Source organism: Siniperca chuatsi, linkage group LG21, assembly GCF_020085105.1.
Source record: "Siniperca chuatsi isolate FFG_IHB_CAS linkage group LG21, ASM2008510v1, whole genome shotgun sequence".
Classification (NCBI taxonomy): Eukaryota; Metazoa; Chordata; class Actinopteri; order Centrarchiformes; family Sinipercidae; genus Siniperca; species Siniperca chuatsi.
Window position 1 is genome coordinate 24,359,557 of NC_058062.1, and position 23,798 is coordinate 24,383,354.

The 23,798-nt window shown below is 43.2% G+C and overlaps 2 protein-coding genes across 5 annotated transcripts; one reads left to right on the forward strand and one right to left on the reverse strand.

Moving 5' to 3' along the window:
- Positions 1-1,840: 1,840 nt before the first annotated feature.
- rogdi (rogdi atypical leucine zipper) lies at positions 1,841-13,730 on the forward strand. 2 transcript variants are annotated; one of them, XM_044182707.1, is made up of 11 exons: positions 1,841-1,960; positions 3,780-3,851; positions 4,672-4,754; positions 5,035-5,089; positions 5,194-5,274; positions 6,384-6,479; positions 6,599-6,697; positions 8,244-8,357; positions 8,447-8,496; positions 10,015-10,141; positions 11,332-13,730. In XM_044182707.1, the coding sequence occupies exons 3-11, from the start codon at positions 4,693-4,695 to the stop codon at positions 11,371-11,373; spliced, it is 726 nt and encodes a 241-aa protein (XP_044038642.1). In that variant the 5' UTR covers positions 1,841-1,960; positions 3,780-3,851; positions 4,672-4,692; the 3' UTR covers positions 11,374-13,730. The 2 variants fall into 2 exon arrangements, with proteins under 2 accessions (XP_044038642.1, XP_044038641.1); XM_044182706.1 differs by having other exon boundaries at positions 1,862-2,072.
- Positions 13,731-15,984: 2,254 nt separating this feature from the next.
- Positions 15,985-22,190, reverse strand: smim22 (small integral membrane protein 22). 3 transcript variants are annotated; one of them, XM_044182713.1, is made up of 4 exons: positions 22,052-22,190; positions 21,193-21,328; positions 19,864-19,934; positions 15,985-16,423 (listed from the first exon to the last, which is right to left on the reverse strand). In XM_044182713.1, the coding sequence occupies exons 2-4, from the start codon at positions 21,320-21,322 to the stop codon at positions 16,376-16,378; spliced, it is 249 nt and encodes an 82-aa protein (XP_044038648.1). In that variant the 5' UTR covers positions 21,323-21,328; positions 22,052-22,190; the 3' UTR covers positions 15,985-16,375. The 3 variants fall into 3 exon arrangements, with proteins under 3 accessions (XP_044038648.1, XP_044038649.1, XP_044038650.1); XM_044182714.1 differs by having other exon boundaries at positions 21,193-21,331; positions 22,052-22,185; XM_044182715.1 differs by lacking the exon at positions 22,052-22,190 and adding an exon at positions 21,528-22,021.
- Between the last annotated feature and the right edge of the window lie 1,608 nt (positions 22,191-23,798).

The following is a 23,798-nucleotide window of genomic DNA, read 5'->3' on the forward strand; positions in this document are numbered from 1 at the left end:
GGCAAAAGTGTGTGTGTGTGTGTGTGTGTGTGTGTCTCTGTGTGTCTCTGTGTGTGTGTCTCTCAGTACCCGGTCTGTGCCGCTCTGCCCCGTCCACCGCTTCCTATTAAACATACGTCTTTTAAAACAAGTCACAAAAATATAGTTTCATTTTTAATTCCTAAAAACAGCTGGCCACGTTTAGTTTTTACCAAACGTTACTCAAGCAGGAGGCTGCAGTGTTTTAACAGCTTCTGGACAGCGGTGGAGCTCTATGGCACAGAGGAAGAAGATGCATCCGGCTGGGATTCACACACCTGTCAGTATTTTGGTCTTTACTTGGGATTTGTTCACAGTAGGAAAAATTACATCGCCATCCTTATCCTTGACTGTAAATGCAACAGGCCTTGTTGGCTCATTATGGTGTACTTGGTCTAGAAATGTCAAGCCTCTATTTCCCATCATCCACTTTGAGGTGAAGCCTTCTCAACTGAAGGTAAGAACCCCCATATCTGGAGGCAATCACTGTGCCCATTTCATCGCCTGGTGGTGTGCTGCTTCCGCCTGCCAAAGCGTCTGAGGACATCAGGCTTATCTCACGTTAGGCTTGAGACTACAGCTTCAGAACAGAAAGCCTGAGTTACAAACTGGAGCTGTGGACTTCTAAAGATGGAGTCATTCACCCGGCAGGGAAGGTCAAACAAAAGAAAAGATGCCATTAAGCTGCGTTTTGGGAGGTGTAGGAGCCTACGAGTCAGAATAGCTCTATCTGACCAAAAACTCTTTATGGAAGTGCCTTCTTAAATGACTCGAACACCCCTTTAAAATGGGACCGTCGTCACACGGTGGTGGTTAAAAGGTGACGGACCCGTGTGTTCGTACAGAGGTGTGTTATAAACACGTCTGCTGATATGAACTGCAGGTCTGTAACAGCTGAGAGATCAGCAACCATGGCAAGGGTCATTGTAATGAACCAAGTACCCAGGGCCCCAAAATAGGGATTTAACTGAGTCCCTGCAGTAAGAGCAGCCAGTCTGTGACAGCAGCTGCAGTATTGAAAGTGTTTTCACTTTTAATACTGCAGCTGCCTTTTGTGTATATATATATATATGCATCGTGCCTTTAAGTTTGGACAGTTTTATTCTACTAGTCTATGGTGCAGCAGACTGGGCAAGCACTTGTAGGAAACTAGTTCACCTCCAGAGAAGTCTTACTCAGGTGTCTTTTAGTGGGAAATACAGTCGTGCTTTCTCGGTCCCACCGTGGCTTATTCCCAGGGTGGAAATAAGGTTCCATAATTCTGTAAAACTTCATAGTGGAAGCTTCACACAGTAGTTAGGATGTTTAGAAAAGAGGGCTAACAGATTGCAGACTTTCTTGAATATGTTATAAAGCGTAATAACCACTAGGGATGCATGTGTTTGTACAGGCATGGCAGTGCGCGTGTGACGGATTTGTTGTGCAGGAGCAAACTCCCAAATGCTGAAGGTGGAAATCAAGTGTCTCAGCCTTCCGCACCGTCTGTTTGCGCGACTCTGGGCGGAAGTTATATGCCCATATAAGGACTAGTAGGCGGGTCCACGTTAATAGTGAACGTGTGACCAGCCTAATGCTGCATTCAGGGGTTCTCGTAAAGCCCTGTACATACCCTCATAGTGGTTTGGTCGGAATTAATAACAAAATGCATTGATGTTCTTTTAAGACAGCAGCACGCGCCTGCTTTGTGCCCCAGTGGGAGAAAGAAGAGGAGAACTGCGTGTGCAGCAGAGCGAATGCTTAATATGTAGCTGAAAATACAGATCGTCTCGAGGTCCAAATGGTCATTTTGTCATTTGTACTTGCCGCTGAATGGGGTCGTACAAGTGGGTGCTCGCGTTATTTCCGACAGCACTTGAAGGCCACAGATCTCTGATAAACGCGTACGCAGCGAGGCAGCGAGGCAGCTTCACTCCAAGGAGAGGGCACTGCTTCAGGCTTCAAGGTGGTATTCGAGGCTTCGCTTCTGTTTGCTGCACAAAATGCTCAACCCGCAGAGGTCTCTGTCTGAGCTGCCCAAGATGTCCGCTGCCAGTCAAGTGGAGAGAGCTGTGTTGGTACGCTGTTCTGCGGGCAGGCGGGGACGCGCAGGGCTGTTTGGCTGTACGCTAGCTGCTTTACCGATCGGCCCGTCGGTTAATATAGCGCGTTGACATTCGTAATTGATATTCTGACAGAGTGTAGCTGGACGTAAGTGACGTAGCTGCTGTTAGCCCTCGCGCTGCGGCGCAGGTGCGCCGGTCCCGTTAGCCAGGGCTCGCGCCGCCGCGCTGCCGCCGCGCCGCTGCCGCCGTCGCCGCGCCGCTGCCGCCGCCGCTGGGCCTGTTTGTGTCGGGCCACTTGATAAACTAAGCAAGTCGTGACCGTGAACATCCTCATGGAACCCGGGCTGTGAGCTCCGTTTCTCGGTCAGCGGCTCAGGGAAAGTGAGCTATGCTCCGTATTTCCTGCGCTGCTTCCCCCTAAACGGCCCATATTTGCATGTTTTAGCCCATTTGCTGCAAATCACACGAAGCGATAGTGTACATTCAGCAGTACGAAAAGCAAACATGCTGTTCACTGCCATTAATGCACTGTGATGAAAATGCCGAGCCAAGGATATATTGTTGCTCTGTAATAAATGGCCACCTGAAACCATGATATATGAATCGGGAAATGGTTATTAGTGATCAAAAGCAGGCCTGGTTTATAGGAAATAACCTGGGAAAAGACACTTCCAAGTGTCTTCTGATGTTCCCCCTTTTAAATGTCCCTGCTGTTGACCAGTGGAGACCCAAAGTGCTCAATGAAAGGAATATTTAAGACATAATGAAGTAAATAATCATAGGGTTAAATACAGGTGAAATATCTAACCGTGAAATACTCAGTTTTCATTCCTTCGTGTCTTCCTTATGGAATGTTGGACACTTTGGGTCTGACGGAGGAGGGAAAGCCCTGTGAGTCTGCGTTCCTTGGTCCTCCTTGGGAATAGTTCTGATGCAGGTCTAGGGTCACTGACCAGCAGGGAAATGAGTCCTCTTCTACATGTTTAAGTCTGTAAAGTTTGATTCATATGTTAACAAATGATTGCATTATATTTAGTCTACCCCCGTCAGCACCTCAGCTGAATCTTTATTTACTGCAGGGCTGTTGTGTTATACTGCCTGACTTTTTGCTAGGAGCACCTGTAAACCGGCCCCTGGCTGTATACACCTGTAGAATAAAGTGAGGCGCAAAGAACAAATGACTGAAAGTGCAAGCTAGGAAAAAGCTGCATGTATATTTTAGAATGGAAAATGCATGGACTGTATTAAGGGTTGCATCACACAACGCGTAGGAAATGAGAGCTGCTGTCCATGACGCTCCATTCTCTCTGACACCTCCACCACAGAATCCAGTTCCACCCCCAGGACAAGCTCATCGGGAAGCCTTCCTGCATGAAAGAACATCTGCAGCATGCTACTGCAGATGTTGAACAACTAGAACCCCCTCAGAAAGTACAGTCAGCTCTGAGTCTTCTCGTACAGGGTCTCAGTGTTCCAAGCTTAGTCCACTCTGTGGTCCAGGTGGACTCCCAGGTACTTTTAGTCCTCAACTGCCTCTATGTCTCCTTTGCTGGAGACAGAGGAGTCTTCTTTCGCCTGAGGCAAAGACTTGTGAGAGTCACCTGTGTAGAGACGTCCACTGACATGGTGGTTTGGATGTCGCTTTTTGGCCCAGCCCATTTTCCAGTTTGTTTTCGACGATCATGTTGGAGTTGAATCGTTATTTCTTCTTTTTGGTAGGAGGAGGAATTCAACTGGCTGCTTAAAGAAGAAGTGCACGCTGTCCTTAAGCAGCTCCAGGATGTCCTCAAGGTAAAACTTAAGCTTTCATGTATACAGCTGCGTTTAGGCCTGAGGGATGTGCTTGAAGTCAGTATCACAACGTCAAAGGGCCATTCCACCAGTTTTACACACGAAGGTGCGTTTACTTGTGATGGTGAGTCCTACTCAACCTGCGAGAACACTTGTAGAGGCTCGTCTGGAAGTCTGGAGGAGCCCTGCCTGGGCTTGGAGACTTCACATTGAGTTTGAAAGACGTGAGTGTTTACCAGGCAGGCAGGGTCTAACGTCCAGACGCTATCAAGTTGCATTATGGGAAATGTAGGATCCATTTTTTCTCTTAGCATTACCCACACTAGGGACTACAAGTCAGGATATCTCGGCCTCTGCTGCATTGATTTTGAACCCCAACTTAACTGATAAGGAATAATCAAAGAGTGCCGTTCAGTACAGTGAACTGTGTCCCACTGTGATGCACTTTGATGAGACCAAGCGCCTCACACATGTAAAATAGTTTTTATTTACAGTTTGGTCAAAATCATTCATTTGGTCAGCAGAAATTTGTAAAATGATAAAAGAAAATGATCTGATCATCACCATATGATACCAGTGAAAGTGGATAAATGATATTGCATTATCACCCAGTCCTAGCTGTAATGGATTTTCAGTGGGCGTCGAACACTATTTATTATAGTGATTATAGACCAGACACAGAATTAGTAGAAACATTCAGTCTGTGGAATTGTTAACCCACACCTGCAATGATGCATCTACAGTGTGAACTCTGGCCGTGACTTCACAACACTGAGATTAAGAGTGGATTCTGATTGTAAGTTTGCTCTGCCATCAACAGGAGGCATCGAGACGTTTCTCCATGCCGACACCCGGCCTCGAGAGTCAGCTCAAACAGGAAAACTTCATCCTCGGCAGCTCAACGTAATACCCCTCTCTTTATGGTGTTCAGTTACTATGGCCATAGTGAATGCCATACAATGATTAGCTCGTCCTGAGTGAAATAAGTAAGCCGTGTCTGTTACATAACAATGTCTTCCTGTGGAGGAAGTGGCTAGATGGGTGATAGATGGATTGAAATATGCTGAGACACAGAATGAGGTGCCCTCCCTCGCACACTGTAAAGCCTTCCCTTGCCATAATTTGTCGTTCCTGTTGTTCCTCTGCTGATGTTGAAATAATAATGGGATGTGTTGTTTGGCAGCATGGATCAAGTGAAGGGGGTGCTGACTCTGCAGGGAGAGGCTCTGACTCAGGCTGTGAGTTTGTCTAGTTCTCACTGAGGCTGCATTCCCCTTATGTGAAAACAAAACATTGATTTAAGCTGATGTGCCCCTTGTTAATGATTTGCTTTTCTTAACAGGACATAAACCTGAAGGTTGCAAAGAGCAGCCAAGTGCTGCACTTTCAGTTCAGAGAGGACAAGCAGTGGAAACTGCAGCAGGTACAGTATGTCAGTGTGTAACGCTACCAGAACCATGGAAACAAAGCTGTAGCTTTTTTTCCTCTTATAAGGGGTTTTTTCCACTTTTTGTCCACTACAATGGACATTTTGACTTTAAAATAATAGCAGCAGTTTGGTCTATATATTTGTATTTCATTACACAGCTGATTATAGGCCAGTTAGTGTTCTGACATCCTCTGAGCAGAGTTTGTTGAAACCCACAGAGCAGATAAGCCATCAGGTCAAACATCTCAGCCGACAGGTATGGCAAACACAGTATACATAGCTGTAAATAGGCTATGATGCAATTTAATCATTACATTTGACATTTAATATATTGGATCACAGTCTGTACCTTTTTATAAAAAAAAAATTCCCTCATTTTTAGATTCCAAAGATGAACGTTCCCTCTCATCCCACATATCCAAGCACTCACTGTGTGGAAGTTCATTTACAAGAAGCTCAGTAACCTCTGCAGGTGTACACTCTGAAGTATTAGAAATGTTATGGAATTATCTTGCTAACTTAAATATTAACTTGATACTATTTAAATAATTGTTTTCAAAAAAAGAATAATTTTATGAATGAAATTATCTGTCAGATTAATGATATCAGCTGCCTTTTCACGTCACTGCGGACATTTGGGATGGGCATTCAAGTTTGAAACAACCCTGTGTTCGCCACTTTGGGGAAATCTCCAAATAAAATGTTTGCTAGCGTATTGTTGCCTGTGAGGTTGCAGACACGAGTGTATGCTTTGTTAAGGTGAGGTTGTTGTCCAGGGATAGCAACATGCTAGTTAGCTTAACATGTTGTTAGCTGGGTCCAGTTGGGCCAGCCATCATAGCTTAGCCTAAGCAGAGACAATGTAGATAGAAGGCCTGCCTAAGCAGCTGAGTATCTGCTCTTTGCTAAGGTGAGAGCAGGATTTAAAGGCAGGGCTAGAGAACGGCACAGCCTCATACCCACTGCAGGGCCTCATAATAGGCTTCCATAGGAATGCTCATCCAAATTTGGGCACATTTCACCATGTATATTGATAACTAATACAGTCTGACATACTTTCTTATCTTGGCTTTAAATACAAAATGTCTCCGTTCATCCATCAGATCCAGGATGCCAGGAACCATGTGAGCCAGGCTCTCCAGCTGCTCAGCAGCCATGATGAGAGCTACCACTTCAAGACCGGGGCTGAGGTTAATAAGGTCTGTGCTCTATTTCCTCATGGCAACCATGTCCTGTTCCAATCAGTACAGAGCTGAATATGGAAGACATCCCAGTCTTTTACTGTGATACTAGCTTCATCTTTCTATTACTGCCATAGCTCATGGATGCAGTGATGCTCCAGCTGACGCGAGCACGAAACCGCCTCACCACCCCAGCCTCCATGACGCTCCCTGAGCTGGCCACCAGTGGTCTGATGGTACAGGACATAAGACAGTACACATTACACACACACTGCTTTAACACACTGAGGACCAGCATATTCATTCTGATAAAATCTGATAATGAAGATGAAGAATATTAATATTAACAAACTTACAAAAGCATTACATGACATTACATTTATTTAGCTGATGCTTTCATCCAAAGTCACTTACAGTAAGTTAATTTCAACAATGTGGATACAACCCAAAAACTCCCAAAGTACATCTTCATCAAATATGACTGCTTCAAACAATGAGAGAAAGACTTGTGTTTTTTTATGGGCCAAGGTGCAGTCTGAACAGTTTTCAGCCTTCGACGGAAGATGTGTAGAGTTTCTACTGTCCTGCTGTCAGTGGGGGGCTCGTTCCACCATTGTGGAGCAGTCGTTATTTTGCTGAGCGGTAGCTGGGCGCCGCTCGTAGTGAGGGAGTAGCAAGCCGATTGGCAGTAGCAGAGCGTAGAGGACGGGCTGGGGTGTTTGGTTGGACCATGTCTTGGATGTAAGATGGGCCTGAGGGTGGGTAGGTGAAGGCTGAGGAGACTCTTCGTATGGCCGACTCTTCGGCTTCGTATAATGAGGCTGCCACTTCAAACAAGGAGTGACTTGTTAAACTAAAGGGCTGATTGCTCAACTGGCTACAGAAGTATATACCAAGATTATAAGAATAGACTCATTGACAGTTACGAGACACAACACAATTTACTAATACCGATGGTTAAAATTCAATAAAACTGAAAAGGCCAGAGCAGGAGACTAACTAGATTATAGTCAGCTGACACCAAGAGCAAGCGCAGCACACAATTAGACTAAATGATTAGTTAACCATCACAGCAGATAGAGCACAGTCAAGCAGAGAAAATGCCTATTTGAAAAGTGTATGTGTGTGTGTGTGTATATATACATATACACACTGTATGGCCAGAAGTATGTGTAAACCTATGTCTTCATACTTTGTGTACCTTTGGTTTCGGCTGTTTACCTGGTTTGGTCTGGACCCCTGTAGTTTCAATGAAAAAAACCTTAATGCTCCATCATACGATGCTATTTTAGACCACTGGTTCCCAACTGTTTTGGCTTTTGACCCACATGAAGCTTTGTCTACTTGTGACCCCTGAAATTGTCAATGCGCAATGGCCAATTAAACCAAAGATTGAAATTGTTTTATTTGGATACTTTTTAGGGGCCTGGAGATGTAAAATTATAACTCACAGGCAAAAAGCAAAGAATAGAAAAAAAATCTGAAAAATGAAACAGAATTGCGTGTAGCATGTTTCAACATGACAATGCCCCCGTGCACAAAGCAGTTCCGTAAAGAAATGGTTTTCCCAGTTTGGTGCGGAAGAACTTGACTGGCCTGCACAGAGTCCTGACCTCAACTCCGTCAAACACCTTTATCATACTCGTCAGTGCTCTCTGTGGACAAACTACATCACACACACCTAAAGACAAAATGTCAGTTTATGTGGCATGAAGCCTCGTACTGTTATTCCATATTCCCCTTCTTCCTCTGTTCACCCTGTTTGTCTCCTTCCATCTCCAGAAAATGTTCACTCCTCCCATGCCTGGGGATGTGATGGTGAACTTTTACATCAACTTAAGCAAACTGTGTCTGACTGTCTACCAGCTTCATGTGCTACCTCCCAACACCACTAAGGTTAGAACTTGTGACTCTGCAACACTATATGAAGCTACACACAGCATCATGTGACTGATGATTTCATGTTTTGTCTCTCATCTTAATAGAATTTCAAGCCAGCTGGAAGCTCAGTGTTGCATAACCCTGGAGCAATGTTGTAAGTCCTGCTTCATTTCTTTTCTTCTTTCTGTAGCATACAGTATACATAAACAGATTAAAGTAAATAGTACATACAGTGCCTCTGGAAAGTATTCACATTGCTTCACTTTTTCCACATTTTGTTATGTTACAGCCTTATTCCAAAATGGATTAAATTCATTATTTACCTCAAAATTCTACAAACAAAACCCCATAATGACAATGTGAAAGGAGTTTGTTTGAAATCTTTGCAAATTTATAAAAAAAAAAAAACACATGTAGATAAGTATTCACAGCCTTTGCTCAATACTTTGTTGAAGCACCTTTGGCACCAGTTACAGCCTCAAATCTTTGAGTATGATGCTACAAGCTTGGCACGCCTGTTTTTGGGCAGTTTCTCCTATTCTTCGGTCAGTCGGGTTCAGGTCTGGGCTCTGGCTGGGCCAGTCGAGGACATTCACAGAGTCCCGTAGCCACTCCTTTGTTATCTAGGCAGTGTGCTTAGGGTCGTTGTCCTGTTGGAAGATGAACCTTCGCCCCAGTCTGAGGTCCAGAGCGCTCTAGAGCAGGTTTTCATCAAGGATGTGACATTGCTGCGTTCATCTTTCCCTCGATCCTGACCGGTCTCTCAGTTCCTGCCGCTGAAAAACATCTCCACCGCATGATGCTGCCACCACCATGCTTCACTGTAGGGATGGTGTTGGCCAGGTGATGACGGTGCCCGGTGTCCTCCAGACATGACGCTTGCCATTCAGGCCAAAGAGTTAAATCTTTGTTTCATCAGACCAGAGCATTGTGTTTCTCATGGTCTGAGAGTCCTTCAGATGCCTTTTGGCAAACTCCAGGCAGGCTGTCGTGCCTTTTACTGAGGAGTGGCCTCCGTCTGGCCCCTCCACCATACAGGCCTGACTGGTGGAGTGCTGCAGAGATGGTGGTTTGTGCTCTGACATCCACTGTTAACTGTGGGACCTTATATAGACCGGTGTGTGCCTTTCCAGATCATGTCCAATCAGCTGAATTTACCACAGGGGGACTCCAGTCAAGTTGTAGAAACATCTCAAGGATGATCAGTGGAAACAGGATACACCTGAGCTCAATTTTGAGTGTCATGGCAAAGGCTGTGAATACTTATGCACATGTGATTTTTTTATTTGCAATAAATTTCAGATTTCAAACAAACTTCTTTCACGTTGTCATTATGGGGTATTGTTTGTAGAATTTTGAGGAAAATAATGAATTTAACCCATTTTGGAATAAGGCTGTAACATAATATGTGGAAAAAGTGAAGCGCTGTGAATACTTTCCGGATGCACTGTACATTGAATGCATTAAAAAAGAAGTGATAGTAAATGGAAAGCAACAGATAGTTACTGATAATACTTAAATTGAGAAATACTACACTGGCTTTCCAGGGCAGTTTGGAAATCAGTCTGGAAATCCTGGAACTCTTTTAGGCACTATACCACTTTCAGCAAGTGTATCTTTAAGGTCCCTTTAATCTCTCTTTGCTGTTTGCTGTGAACATTTTCCTCCACAGCGAGCTCAACAACAACCGGTTTGAGGTGAGCCACGTTCACAAGGTGGAGTGTGTGGTGCCTTGGCTTAATGATACCCTGGTATTCTTCACCATCTCCCTGCAGCTCTGTCAGCAGCTCAAGGACAAGGTGGGTGGTTCTCCTGGAAGATGACTCTGAATATTTTAAAAACACATTAAAGAATCGATTTTGAATCCAATTGTGACACCAAGAATCAAATTGTGATATTCCCAAAGATTCCTACCCCTCATTAACAATGGATTCAATGACTATGTGTAATATGAAAGGTGTCACTCATAGTGATGAACCCACAGAGAATTATCACCATCTCTGCAGTTCCCCTCAGCTCTATGGAGCGTTTTAGCCCCATATTTTTCTCAGGAGTTGGTGGAGACCAAAAACAGCTATAACAAGAGTGAATATTGGACTTACATTCACCAGGGCAACACGAACATGACTCCAAATAAATACTAATGTTGCTCTATGACTTTATCAACATTATAAGGTGATAATATGTCAGATGTTGGGTTTACAGCTTGTTCCACTCGCTCCAAGTGGCTAAAAAAATCAATTAACACAGCCTCAAGGTATTTATTAATCACAGTACATAGATTTTTAATTCTGCTGCCAATGTCCACAAGGGATCTGGTAATTGGCAAAGCTTGTGTCTCTCATGTACAGTGGTGTGCAAAAGTGTTTGCCCCCTTCCTGATTTATTATTTTTTTGCATGTTTGTCACACTTAAATGTTTCAGATCATCAAACAAATTTAAATATTAGTCAAAGATAACACAAGTAAACACAAAATGCAGTTTTTAAATGAAGGTTGTTATTAAGGGAAAACAAAATCCATACATGGCCAAAATTCCTCCACAGCACTGTAAAAGACTCACTGTAAGTTATCGCAAACACTTGATTGCAGTTGTTGCTGCTAAGGGTGGCCCAACCAGTTATTAGGTTTAGGGGGCAATCACTATTTCACACAGGGCCATGTAGGTTTGGATTTTGTTTTCCCTTAATAATAACAACCTTCATTTAAAAACTGCATTTTGTGTTTACTTGTGTTATCTTTGACTAATATTTAAATTTGTTTGATGATCTGAAACATTTAAGTGTGACAAACATGCAAAAAAATAAGAAATCAGGAAGGGGGCAAACACTTTTTCACACCGCTGTAAATAGCTAGTGATTAAGTGACTACTTGAAGGCTTCTGTTGGCCTGAAATACAGCATATGGCTAACACAGGTTTATTTAAGCTTTGCCCGGTTGGTTGGTAAATATACATCAAACTAAGCTCCTCTGTCCTCCCATCCCTGCAGATATCTGTCTTCTCCAGTTTCTGGAACTACAGACCTTTCTAATCCACCTCCTGTCCATGTTCCAGAGACCAGTCAGACCCAAGTGTAACCGCACAAGTGTAAGGGACTTCCTGGGAAAGTGTTTCTTTTTTTAAATATATTTATCATATGGTCATTCAGTTTCAAGTGTTGCATGATTAGTTGAAGGAGCCAGTCAGACCCCACTGTTTGTCAGGTATCACTGTTTGCCTTTCCCAGTTGTGTTAGCCCAGCTGACTGACATTTCCCTGATGTGTGTGTGTGTGTGTTGCATTCCACAGCGCTGACTTGAACTTCTGAATGCATGAATGTGATTGTTGCTGATTTATTATAATGATTTTTTGTTACATTACTACTTGGTACTTACTGAGTCTTTATCTGGTTCTTATCCCAAAGTTATCTTCTGAACTGTGGAACACTAATTTGTGCACTAAGGGTTGGAAGACTAAACAGCACTAAGAGGTCACAGTGGGAAGTTCTTGTGTTTTTCCTTCACAATATTGTCCTAGTTTCTTTCTCACAGGCTTCAAAATGGCATTCCACCAATTTTACATGTCAAAGTCAATTTTGTAGTCATGGTTAGCACTACTAAGTCAGTATATAATATCTTCTGTGGCTCTGGGGGAGCTTTGTCAAGTCTGAGAAAATAAGTGACATCACATGAGTAATCTTGGGGTGTTTTCAAACCTATAGTTAGTTCGCGCTGATCTGAATCAGTGGATGAGATGGTAAACTTGTGTGTTCTCCTTGGTTTGGTTTCTTTTCACAGAAAATAACTTAAAGCGAACCAAAATGCATCACTGAAAGTCAGGTGAGAACGTTCTCTCCACTCATTGGTTAGATGCGTCTGGGGCGAGAGCAAGAAAGTAAACACAGGAGGAAGGTCCTGACCAAGGTCCTCTCTGCCCAGATATCAAGAAGGCTACGCACTTGGTTGCTAGTCCAGGTCAGACCTCGATTCATTCTCCAGCTAGCTGCTAACAACAACTGTTCATTCGCATCCCAGAATGCAAAGCTCACCTGGATATGGGAGCCGTTTAGCTCAAACTTGCAGTACGCCTTGTAGTTGGGTCAGATCGAGGTCAGATCACGTTCCCACCACAAACGAACTGCTTCAGAATTTATTTGTGACCGGACTGAGATCACTTCCTCTAAACAGTCTCGGTGCAGTTGTTCAGTCGACACTGAGGTAGGATTGCTATGTTCAGATCTGCGCAAACCAATCGTACCAAGAGGGAAACTGAACGTGAGTCTGAACTAAACAATGCAGGTTTGAAAACGGCCTTAGTTTGAGTTTGGGAGCCCACATATTTCTAATAGAAAGTAGAAGAAGAAACTGGAAGGGTGGAGTTTGAAAGAAGTGGGCATTTACTCGGAAGGAGGGTCTAACAAAAGACACTGTTGAGTTGCATTATGGGATGTGTAAGATCCAGTGTTTTTTGTGAAGTCAGGATATCTCGACCTGTGCTGACCATCTTGTTTACTTATTTATTTATCTGTCTGTTGTAAGTCCCCTTTATTGAAGTGCAATACAAAGTCACCGGAGTCATCTCTGCATTTACACAACATCCACCTGTACTAAAGAAGCTGTCCAGTATCTGTATCTGGTCGTGGTTTTACTAGATGACACTACTCACTTCTTTCAGAAAAAGACTCAAAAGATTTGTTTCAGCTTCACTAATCCATAATTATGCTTATGTGACAGGTCACAGGTTACTTTAGGTTACGTTTAAAGCGCTAGGCGTTGCATGTATATTAAGAATGCAACAGTTTTGCAAAAAGTTTTATAAGTTTTAAAAATGTCATAGCTGTGAGGGGATGCAATAGTATTAGGAAAACATTTCCCACTGTGATCTTTGAGGTGATACAAACATGTTGGTGACAGAAAATATGTTTCCTCATTCACTGACAGTATAGTATCATCTGTTTGTGGCCCAGTTCCAATGTCCGTCCTTCCAGACTCAGCTGAGTCGCAATTACGACTCGGATGTTGACATGAACAAGTTGGTAACTGGAAAATTACGATAACTCCGATATGACGTTAACGTAGCATTAAGGTGGACATTGGAGCTGGGCCAGTTTCGTTTGTTTTTGTTGTTTTGCCCAATTTGGTGGAAATGACACAACTCACGTTCCCTGTTTGTTACTACACGGATATGTCTAAATAATAAGCTACTTGTCATAACTTTGTCACTGTTCGTCTATGATCATATTTATTTTACACATTTTGCACATATGCTGTTGATTCCCTGTGAACCAAACACTAATCCAATCATGAACAAATGACTTCATTCCAGTAAGTGTTAATCTATTTTGAATAGTTGCTTATCATATTGAAATTATTTATGATGTCTGTGCAATAAAAAGATTCTAAACAATAAGCTGTCCACGTTGAACTCTTCCTGTTGACCTGTGAAGCTATATAAAACGATGTCTCCATTAAACCGCAGTTTGTCTCCACTAGGCAGATGCATTACTGCCAACTGTGTTTTAGTGTTCAAAATCTCAAATGCACTTTGTTAGCTGTGAATGATGTCTGGTTCTTTTTACCACTTTTTCCTTTTTCCACAACTATGACATTAAAAGCATTCTCACTCTTGTTCCTAATGAAGAGAAATCTGATTTCTCACATGGTAAAGAACAGGTATAAAACTTTCACCTCCATAATCAGTATGCAGTCGCATGTAAACACTCCAGAGTTACTTGGGTGCAGTTTCCCAAAGACAGACTTTGGCTTTATTTGAGTAAAATTACCAATACCACAAATAATACTCCATTAGAATTGCATTCAAAATTTTGGGGTCAGTGATTCAAATCCAGTACACGTCTTTTTGTCGAATTCAGCGAATATCTCCTCTCGGTCCGCTAGCTGTCCGTTCAGTGTGAGAACTGAAAACCCCAGGTGTGTGTACTCAGCCCCGGCTCTGTGAACAGGAAACACACAGAGAGGCTCGGACCGAGCCACACAGCGCTGTTCCAGCCATGATCTGTGTGTCAGTGACGTTAAAGGACTTGCCCACGGACATTCAGCTGACTTTCTAGTTAGCCAAGCTGTGCTGTTGTTGTGATGTTAGCTGTAGCAGCAGGAGAGTTGTGAGCGTCGCTGTCTGGAGCTGCTGTGCTGGCTCTGGGAAACCGTCTCGTCCTCTCTGGCTGTTAGCTTCGCAGCAGCTACTGTAGGGGCAGGTTGCTAACCCACAACCTAGCTAAGCTAACCCACCACCTAGCTAACATTAGTTACATTACTTGCTGTGTCGCTGTTCGCTCTGTATCATGGTGTTGGATTTCTGCAGAATCGCAGACCCCTCCTTTAAAGTAAAAGTACATATGTATCATTAGCAAAATGTACTAGAAGTAAAATACTCATTATGCCGCAGTTGCCCCAGTTATTGTTGATACATGTGTAAGCAGCATGTTACTGTTGAACGTAGCTGGTCAAGGTGGAGCTAGTTTAAACTGTTATACACTGTTGGTAATTTAATCTGTAACAATGCATCATATTTTCTATGTTTTGAATGAACATTTTAATGTGCAAAGTAACTACAGTACTAAGTATAGCTGTAAAATAAATGTGCAGTAAAAAGTACAAGTACCTTAAAACTGCACTTTAGTAAGGTACTTGAGTAAATGTACTTAGTTACTTTCCACCACTGCAAACTACTAGTCAGACTTCAGATAGATGTGTAAATGAATCCGTTGCACAAAGCTGTCTAATTTGCAGTGAAACCTGGGTAAAGGACATTTTACAGGGAAAATTCAGCAGAGTCCAACAATACGATAAGTAGCATAAATGTCGGTGCAGAGCTGTGGCACAGCTGAGTGCTGGGGCAGATCTCAGTGCTCCTGCTGACTCAGAATCAGGACAGTTTCATTGTGCAAATGAAAATGACTGAGTGTCCTCACTGCTGTATATTTCCCTTGCCCTTTTGAAAAAGGTTATTTTGAAATACAAATGTCTATACTGAAATAAAAATGATATCCAATAAAATTCAGTCATCATGAAAATGAATGATGAAATAACATTTCATAATAGTGAGTTGAGTTTTAATAATCTCTTCAATTATTTCACAAATTATTGGTTTAAATATCTACACAATTTATCCATATGATTATTTATTTCAGAATGTTTTTTTATTTATTCAATATTAAACACTCTGGGGTTCCATAGACATGTACCTCAAGTTTGCATCAATACTACTGAGTTTTAACGGGAGGCATTTCGCCAGGACAGTGAGATCTCTGCACACAAACATGCTGGTAAATTGTCAAAGGAGAGACTTAGTTGTGCTGAAATCCTCTGTTACATTCTGAGAGAAATAAACACTATTCTGAGTTTCACTAGAGGAGTGAAAGATTAAAGATAAAAACAGTGACAGAGAGGTCTTTCAGGCCACAGAGCAGGGCAGCAGCAGTTTACTGCCCTATGTGATCCAGCCTGGACTGAGCCTAGAAACCCTCCTGCTGTCCTCAGAACAACACAAACACATATTCCTCCTGTTTTATGATTTATGCCTTCATGATTTTGTGTACTTTGTCCTCTACAAATGTCAAACAATGTGTTTGTTTGCTGAGAAAGGTACTCCATAAATGAGCATGGCATGATGAGAAGGAATACACCAATACATAAACACAGAGCAAAGTTTACATTTTTATTACTTGTATATATTTATTACTAAGGAAAACCTTCTAATTGAAATTTTAACATTCTGTCAACAAACAAAAGAAGAAGTGACATTCAAATCTGCAGAAGCATAAAAACACAGACAGTTGAGTGTTTCCAGCTCCTCCGTGGTATCCTAGCAATAAAGCCCACATAGCAGTGACTGTCAACAAGATCACGTGTTAAATTTCCAAACTGGGTAGCAAAGGGCTTGTGAACAGCAATTCATTCTATGTGCAAGTAGACTACATTTGTTTACAGACTGGTCCAGTAAAATCAAAGCTTCTGCTTTGGCACAGGAGTCAAACTATAAGGCTCTGCTTCTAGCTTCATCAACCTTCACAATACTTGATCAGAGTTCAGCTGTTAGGGCTCCAGAGCCATGTTGTCTATCCCGACCTTCCGTCTGCGAGGCTGTTGAGGAAACAAAGGAATCATTTTCTTTCATATGACACTGCTATCATTACCAGAGTGCATAGTCCCAAATGACCTCAGCTCACTTTCAGTTCATTTCACTACTACTTGTCTGCTTATAATTTATTAATCAAAAAAGAGACGAGTTCTGTTTAACACCATTGATCGACTTGTAAACCCTGCTCCTTCAACTGTTTCGGCCTTGGTCATCGGCCCACACCGAGTTTCAAGGAGAATTAGTCATTGTAGAAATTCTAATAAAACCATCTGCTAGACATCTTGGTGTTGTGTTTGATCAAAATCAGAATTTTGATCATCACATTAAGAAATTGGTTCAGTGTTGCTTTTTGCAACTCAGAAATATTGCCAAAATCAGTTCAGCATTGCATAAGAACATCGTAGAGCCTGGATTACTGTAACTCCTTATTTTCTTGTTTAAGCGGGTCTGAAATTGCTCGACTTCAGTTGGTTCAGAATGTGGCAGCCGGGCTTCTGACAAACACTGAGCCCCCATTCTGGCCCACTTACATTGGCTTCCTGTACGCTTCAGAATTCAGTTAAAGATCCTCCTGATCACATTCAAAGCCCCCTTATATTTCATAATTTATAACCCAATATTCTGCACCAAGATTGCTAAGATCTGCAGACCAATTGGTCTCAAATGTCCCACGGTCCAGGCTCAAAACAAAGGGGCACCGTGCTTTTACCGCTTTAACACTGTGGAATTGCCTCCTCCTCACTGTCAGGTCAGCTGAGTCTGTACCACATTTTAAAAAACTTTTAAAAACCCACTTGTATAGGCTGGCGTTTTTATAAATTCGCAGCTTGTAATCCCTATTGGTTTCATTTGTCTTTTAATTTTGTTTTGTTTATTATAATGCCTTTATCGCTGAGTATCTGTTTCCATTTATTAAATTGTAGTTTTCACTTGCTGTTTTATGCTGTGTACTATTATGCATTTTTATTAACTGTGAAGCACTTGGAAACTTCTGTTTTGAAAAGTGCTATATAAATAAAGCTTATTTACTTACTTACATAACAGGATCAATGACGACACTTCGTTTTCTCTAAGTTGCTTAAACGTCGGTATTGAATGCCAGGAATAAGTTTAGGAATGGTCCTGTCTTTGATACATAAGGAATGAGAAGGTTGACTTGCCGAGGTGAGGTGAGGAGGTGGATTCAGAGCCTAGCTGATTTAATGAGCCATTCGCAGTGTCACAGTACCGGCCGTGTGTACTTAGACTTGCATGGCTTAATCTTTGAGACAAGCATATGCTACTGGCAGGATCAACTTGGTTCAACCACCTCTCTGTTTCCCCGTCTTTATGCTCAACTGATCATGTGAGTGGTATCAATCTTCTCATCTACCTCTCAGCAAGAAAGTTATTAAGCATATTTCCCAAAATGTCAAACTATCCCTTTAAACATTGCATGTGTAGCTCAGATGTTAACGGTGAGTCCTCCGTGCACGCCAAAGTTAGTCACGGAGTTCAAGGTTCTGTGCTTGGACCGATTCTATTCACCTTATATATGCTTCCTCTAGGCAATATTATTAGGAAACACTTCATAAACTTCATTGTTATGCGGATGATACCCAATTATATCTATCAATCAAGCCAGATAAAACTAACCAGTTAGCTAAACTTCAAGCATGCCTTAAGGACATAAAGACCTGGATGACCTGCAATCTTCTGATGTTAAACTCTGACAAAACTGAAGTTATTGTACTTGGCCCCAAACACCTCCGAGACACATTATCTAAAGATATAATTACTCTAGATGGCATTGCCCTGGCCTCCAGCACCACCGAAAGGAACCTCAGTTATCTTTGATCAGGATTTATCCTTTAACTCCTACATGAAACAAACTTCAAGGACTGCCTTCTTTCACCTACGTAACATTGCAAAACCAGGCACATCCTGTCTCAAAATGATGCAGAAAAAGTAGTGCATGCATTTGTTACTTCTAGGTTGGACTATTGCAATTCCTTATTATCAGGCTGCCCGAATAAGTCCCTTAAGACTCTCCAGTTGATCCAGAATGCTGTGGCACGTGTACTGACAAGAACTAGGAAAAGAGATCATATTTCTCCATTATTAGCTTCTCTGCACTGGCTCCCTGTAAAATCCAGAATAGAATTTAAAATCCTTCTCCTCACCTACAAAGCTCTTAATGGTCAGGCACCATCGTATTTTGAAGATCTTATAATACCTTATTACCCGACTAGAACACTGCACTCCCAGGATGCAGGGTTACTTGTGGTTCCTAGAGTCTCCAAAAGTAGAATGGGAGCCAGAGCCTTCAGTTATCAAGCTCCTCTCCTGTGGAATCAGATCCCTGTTTGGGTTCGGGAGGCAGACACCATCTCCACATTTAAGAGTAGGCTTAAGACTTTGCTCTTTGATAAAGCTTATAGTTAGGGCTGGCTAAGGTGAGCCCTGAACCATCCCTTAGTTATGCTGCTATAGGCCTAGACTGCCGGGAGACTTCCCATGATGCACCTCTTTCCTCTCTCCTCCTCTCCATCTGTATGCATTTTTAAACCATTACTGCATGTTACTCAACATCTTCTCTCTCCCGTAGTTCTGTGCTTTCTCGTTTCTCTCCTCTCTCCTTCTGTCTCTTTCAGCAGGTATTTCTGCCTCTGGAGCTGCAGAGTCTGGATCTGTGGTTGTGGGCCGCCTGCTGCACCCGTGTTCCTGCTCGACAACTGCTACTACAGTAGTTGTTATTGGCTCTGTTACTAATACTGACATTATTCTTCCTATAGCTGTCATTCCTATTATTACTAATTTATTAATATTAACGCTACAATTACATTTCTACTATTTTAAAAATTATAGGTGGTATTGCATTGCATTGTGCCCTCTAAAATTGAATTGCATTGAATTGCATTGAATATATATAGATTTGTATTTTGTGGATTCATTACCTAATTTGAGCATAAAGACTAAAAATATTTTTGGGGGATTTTTACCCTGTATTTCCCTACTTTGTGCTGGTTGGTTCTTAGATATGTGGACATGTTTTTGTTGCAGGCCTGTCTTGGTTATGAATGGCTTCTCTATGGACTCTATGGCTGTGTCCGAAATCACCCCCTCATCCACTACTCCCTATATAGCAGACACTCAGCAGTTTACTAAGTCATCAGTCACCCAACAACTGTAATTTTCACATCTATAAAATGTACATGCCATGGACACTACTTTTTGTTCCATTGAGGGAATTTTTGAGGCACTGTATAGTAGTATAAATGTCAGTCAGGTGACTGTTGGATTTCATCCTGAAGAAGGCAGTGTGCCCAAATATCAATCTTTAGAACTTGAAATATGAGTGTTCAGCTTTCCCATTCTGTCTGTGAAGTCTGCCTGCGAGCCAGCACCTCACTACGACAGCTGTGTGTGCTCCTTCACTTCTCTCTTGTATGTGTGTGTTTACCTTCTCGTCATCACAGCAGCAGCAGCAGCAGCAGCGGATGAGGACCAGGATGACCAGCAGCAGAACCATACCTGACAACACACACAGCACAACAGTGACAGAGCAGACAGAGTACAAGTCTGCAGTGTTCACTGCAGAGCTTTATTCTTGTCAGGCTGGAAAAGCTCCTACATCTGCAGCCAGACCTTCACATCAAGCTAAAACTGCAGTGACACAGATTCATGAAACTTTCAGGGTGTGGTTTAGCAGACACGTAAAGGACTACATTTTTGTAAGAATTTGGTCCATTTGTACCATGCAGCATGCAGTAGCTGCAGATTTAGTATGCTGTATTCTAGAAAACTCCTGGCAACTAGCATTATAGATAAGAATGCAAAAAATAAAGCCAAAGCTAGTATTGGCTTTCCATGAGAAACCAGACCAGAAATGATTGTTCCCATTCATTTTATAATGGACATTTGTGTTGTTGCTGTCTAGTTTGTAGCGCCGGCATTGATGTATTATGAGCTCTGGTTAGCATCATAGCTAGGCTAGTGTTAGCGTTAGCAGACGCCTGGAACAGTTGGCTCAAAATGGTAAATGGACTGTACTCACATAGCTCCTTTCTAGTCTTTCTGACTACTCAAAGCACAAAAGGAAGGAGCCATCTGATTGGCTACAGACACTTACCTGTTGAAAAAAATGCATATGTGAATCGAGCCAGAGGAGTCTCAAAACACACACACACAAATGCAGTGAAGTTCACCAGTGACAGCAGTTGGTATATAAAAGTAACAACATCCAAATATGTTTTTGATGAAAATTGCAAGTACTTTTAACTACATATATATTTGTGGATTTCTATTACATTTATTTAAAACTATTTGTGTGTGCATCAGAAATACTTTTGTCAACCATATCTTTTTATATGTGGATTTGTTTTACATTTATATACAACGATAAATATTTTCATGTGCATTATAAAATATTTTTGTGGAGTCATTTATATATAAATCCCGAAATCACCTGGCAGTGTAAGCATCTGACATATCAGTGAATGAAGCTGGACATCCGCTCAGCTCAAAAGTTGTTTGCATCTTTACTAACAGAATACTGTCCCAGTGGGAATGACTGACTCGCTGACTCAGTTTTCTTCCTCCTGACCACCCATCATGTCTGTGGCTGAAGAGGTTGTGGGGAATATTCAAATGTAAACGTTTCATTGCTTTCTGCTCATTTTCTATTTTGCATTTGCCTTCAGTAAAAACAGGTTTATGAATATGGACCCTGATGCTTATGTGTTATAGAAAGCATCAGCGTTTTTGCCTGTAATCCATTTCCTTCACTCACCGATGAAGATGAAGAAGACTGCAAAAGAGGCGATGTCCCAGTCAGACTGGAAGAACTGCTTGGACTGCAGTCTAGAAACCACATCGTTGAACTGATCCTCAAACTGCTGCTGCAGGTTCCTCCGCTCCATCGCTGTCTGCTTTCAGAAACACACACACACACACACACACACACACACACCACCAGTCGGCACACTTAATGCCACATAGTAACTTATTAATAACAGTTCACAGAAAAAAGTGGGAATGTTGGAAAAGGTGAATGTTTCTCCTGAAGAGGAAAGGCAACTGACCTCTCCCCTTTCGATCTGAACAAATGTTTTCCTACATGCTAACCTGTATGAGAGCGCGTCAGGGACCAGAAAGACCAACCCTTCAGGAGACAGGGGCCCTCAAAGTTGACCCACATTGGACCCCCAGCCCACCAAAGACACAGATGTCTTCTTCAAAAATAAACAGAACAGTTTGGTTCTCTGATTATGGAGACACAAGGTTATCCACAATGTCACTACTTCTGGTCCAAAATAAAGAACTAAATGTGGAAACGCAGATTTACTACTTTCTGTTTTCACGTGTTGGTTCCATCTCCTGAAGGTTTCCTGTTTGCCCCTTTTGCACAGCGAAAATCCACCTTTAACCACTTTCTCACACCAAACACCGTGCTATTCGCCACAGCGGTCCGCGCGCTTCCTGCTGTGCTGGCTGGAATCCGTCGCCATCATCGCATTAAGGCAGCAGCCTTCATTCACGCGCACGGTTTGAAAGATAGGATTTGATAAAACATTTTAACGTAGCTACAGCAAATGAAAGCACGGTCGTTATAAACTATACAGTGTTATTCGGAAGAGCAGGTTGCTTACCTGTAAATGGAGTCGCTTGTTTTGACCGTTTCCTTCCGGGTACGAGGTGTACCTGACGCACTGATTGGATTCTACCTGCCGCGTTTCGCGCTGGCATCAAACGGCCGTCCACCGCTGCTGAGATGACTCTGAAGCAGACTGAAGCAGACTGCTGGACTCTGAAGCAGACTGGTGGACTCTGATGCAGACTGGTGCAGACTGCTGGACTCTGGTGCAGACTGGTGGACTCTGATGCAGACTGAAGCAGACTGGTGGACTCTGAAGCAGACTGGTGGACTCTGAAGCAGACTGAAGCAGACTGGTGGACTCTGATGCAGACTGAAGCAGACTGCTGGACTCTGAAGCAGACTGGTGGACTCTGGTGCAGACTGGTGGACACTGATGCAGACTGGTGGACTCTGATGCAGACTGGTGGACTCTGATGCAGACTGGTGCAGACTGGTGGACTCTGATGCAGACTGGTGGACTCTGATGCAGACTGGTGGACACTGATGAAGACTGGTGCAGACTGGTGGAGAATGGTGCAGACTGGTGGACTCTGATGCAGACTGGTGGACTCTGATGCAGACTGGTAGACACTGATGCAGACTGGTGGACTCTGATGCAGACTGGTGGACTCTGATGCAGACTGGTGGACTCTGATGCAGACTGGTGGACTCTGATGCAGACTGGTGGACTCTGATGCAGACTGGTGGACACTGATGAAGACTGGTGCAGACTGGTGGAGAATGGTGCAGACTGGTGGACTCTGATGCAGACTGGTAGACACTGATGCAGACTGGTGGACACTGATGCAGACTGAAGCAGACTGCTGGACTCTGAAGCAGACTGGTGGACTCTGATGCAGACTGGTGCAGACTGGTGGACTCTGATGCAGACTGATGCAGACTGGTGGACACTGATGCAGACTGGTGGACTCTGATGCAGACTGGTGGACTCTGATGCAGACTGGTGCAGACTGGTGGACTCTGATGCAGACTGGTGGACTCTGATGCAGACTGGTGGACACTGATGCAGACTGGTGGACACTGATGAAGACTGGTGCAGACTGGTGGACTCTGATGCAGACTGGTAGACACTGATGCAGACTGGTGGACTCTGATGCAGACTGGTGGAGACTGATGCAGACTGGTGCAGACTGATGCAGACTGGTGGACACTGATGCAGACTGGTGGAGACTGGTGGACACTGATGCAGACTGGTGGACTCTGATGCAGACTGGTGGAGACTGGTGGACTCTGATGCAGACTGGTGCACTCTGATGCAGACTGGTGGAGACTGATGCAGACTGGTGGAGACTGGTGCAGACTGGTGGAGACTGGTGCAGACTGGTGCAGACTGGTGGAGACTGGTGGACTCTGATGCAGACTGGTGCACTCTGATGCAGACTGGTGGAGACTGGTGGAGACTGGTGGACTCTGATGCAGACTGGTGCAGACTGATGCAGACTGGTGGACTCCGATGCAGACTGGTGCAGACTGGTGGAGACTGGTGCAGACTGGTGGAGACTGGTGGAGAATGGTGCAGACTGGTGGACTCTGATGCAGACTGGTAGACACTGATGCAGACTGGTGGACACTGATGCAGACTGAAGCAGACTGCTGGACTCTGAAGCAGACTGGTGGACTCTGATGCAGACTGGTGCAGACTGGTGGACTCTGATGCAGACTGATGCAGACTGGTGGACACTGATGCAGACTGGTGGACTCTGATGCAGACTGGTGGACTCTGATGCAGACTGGTGCAG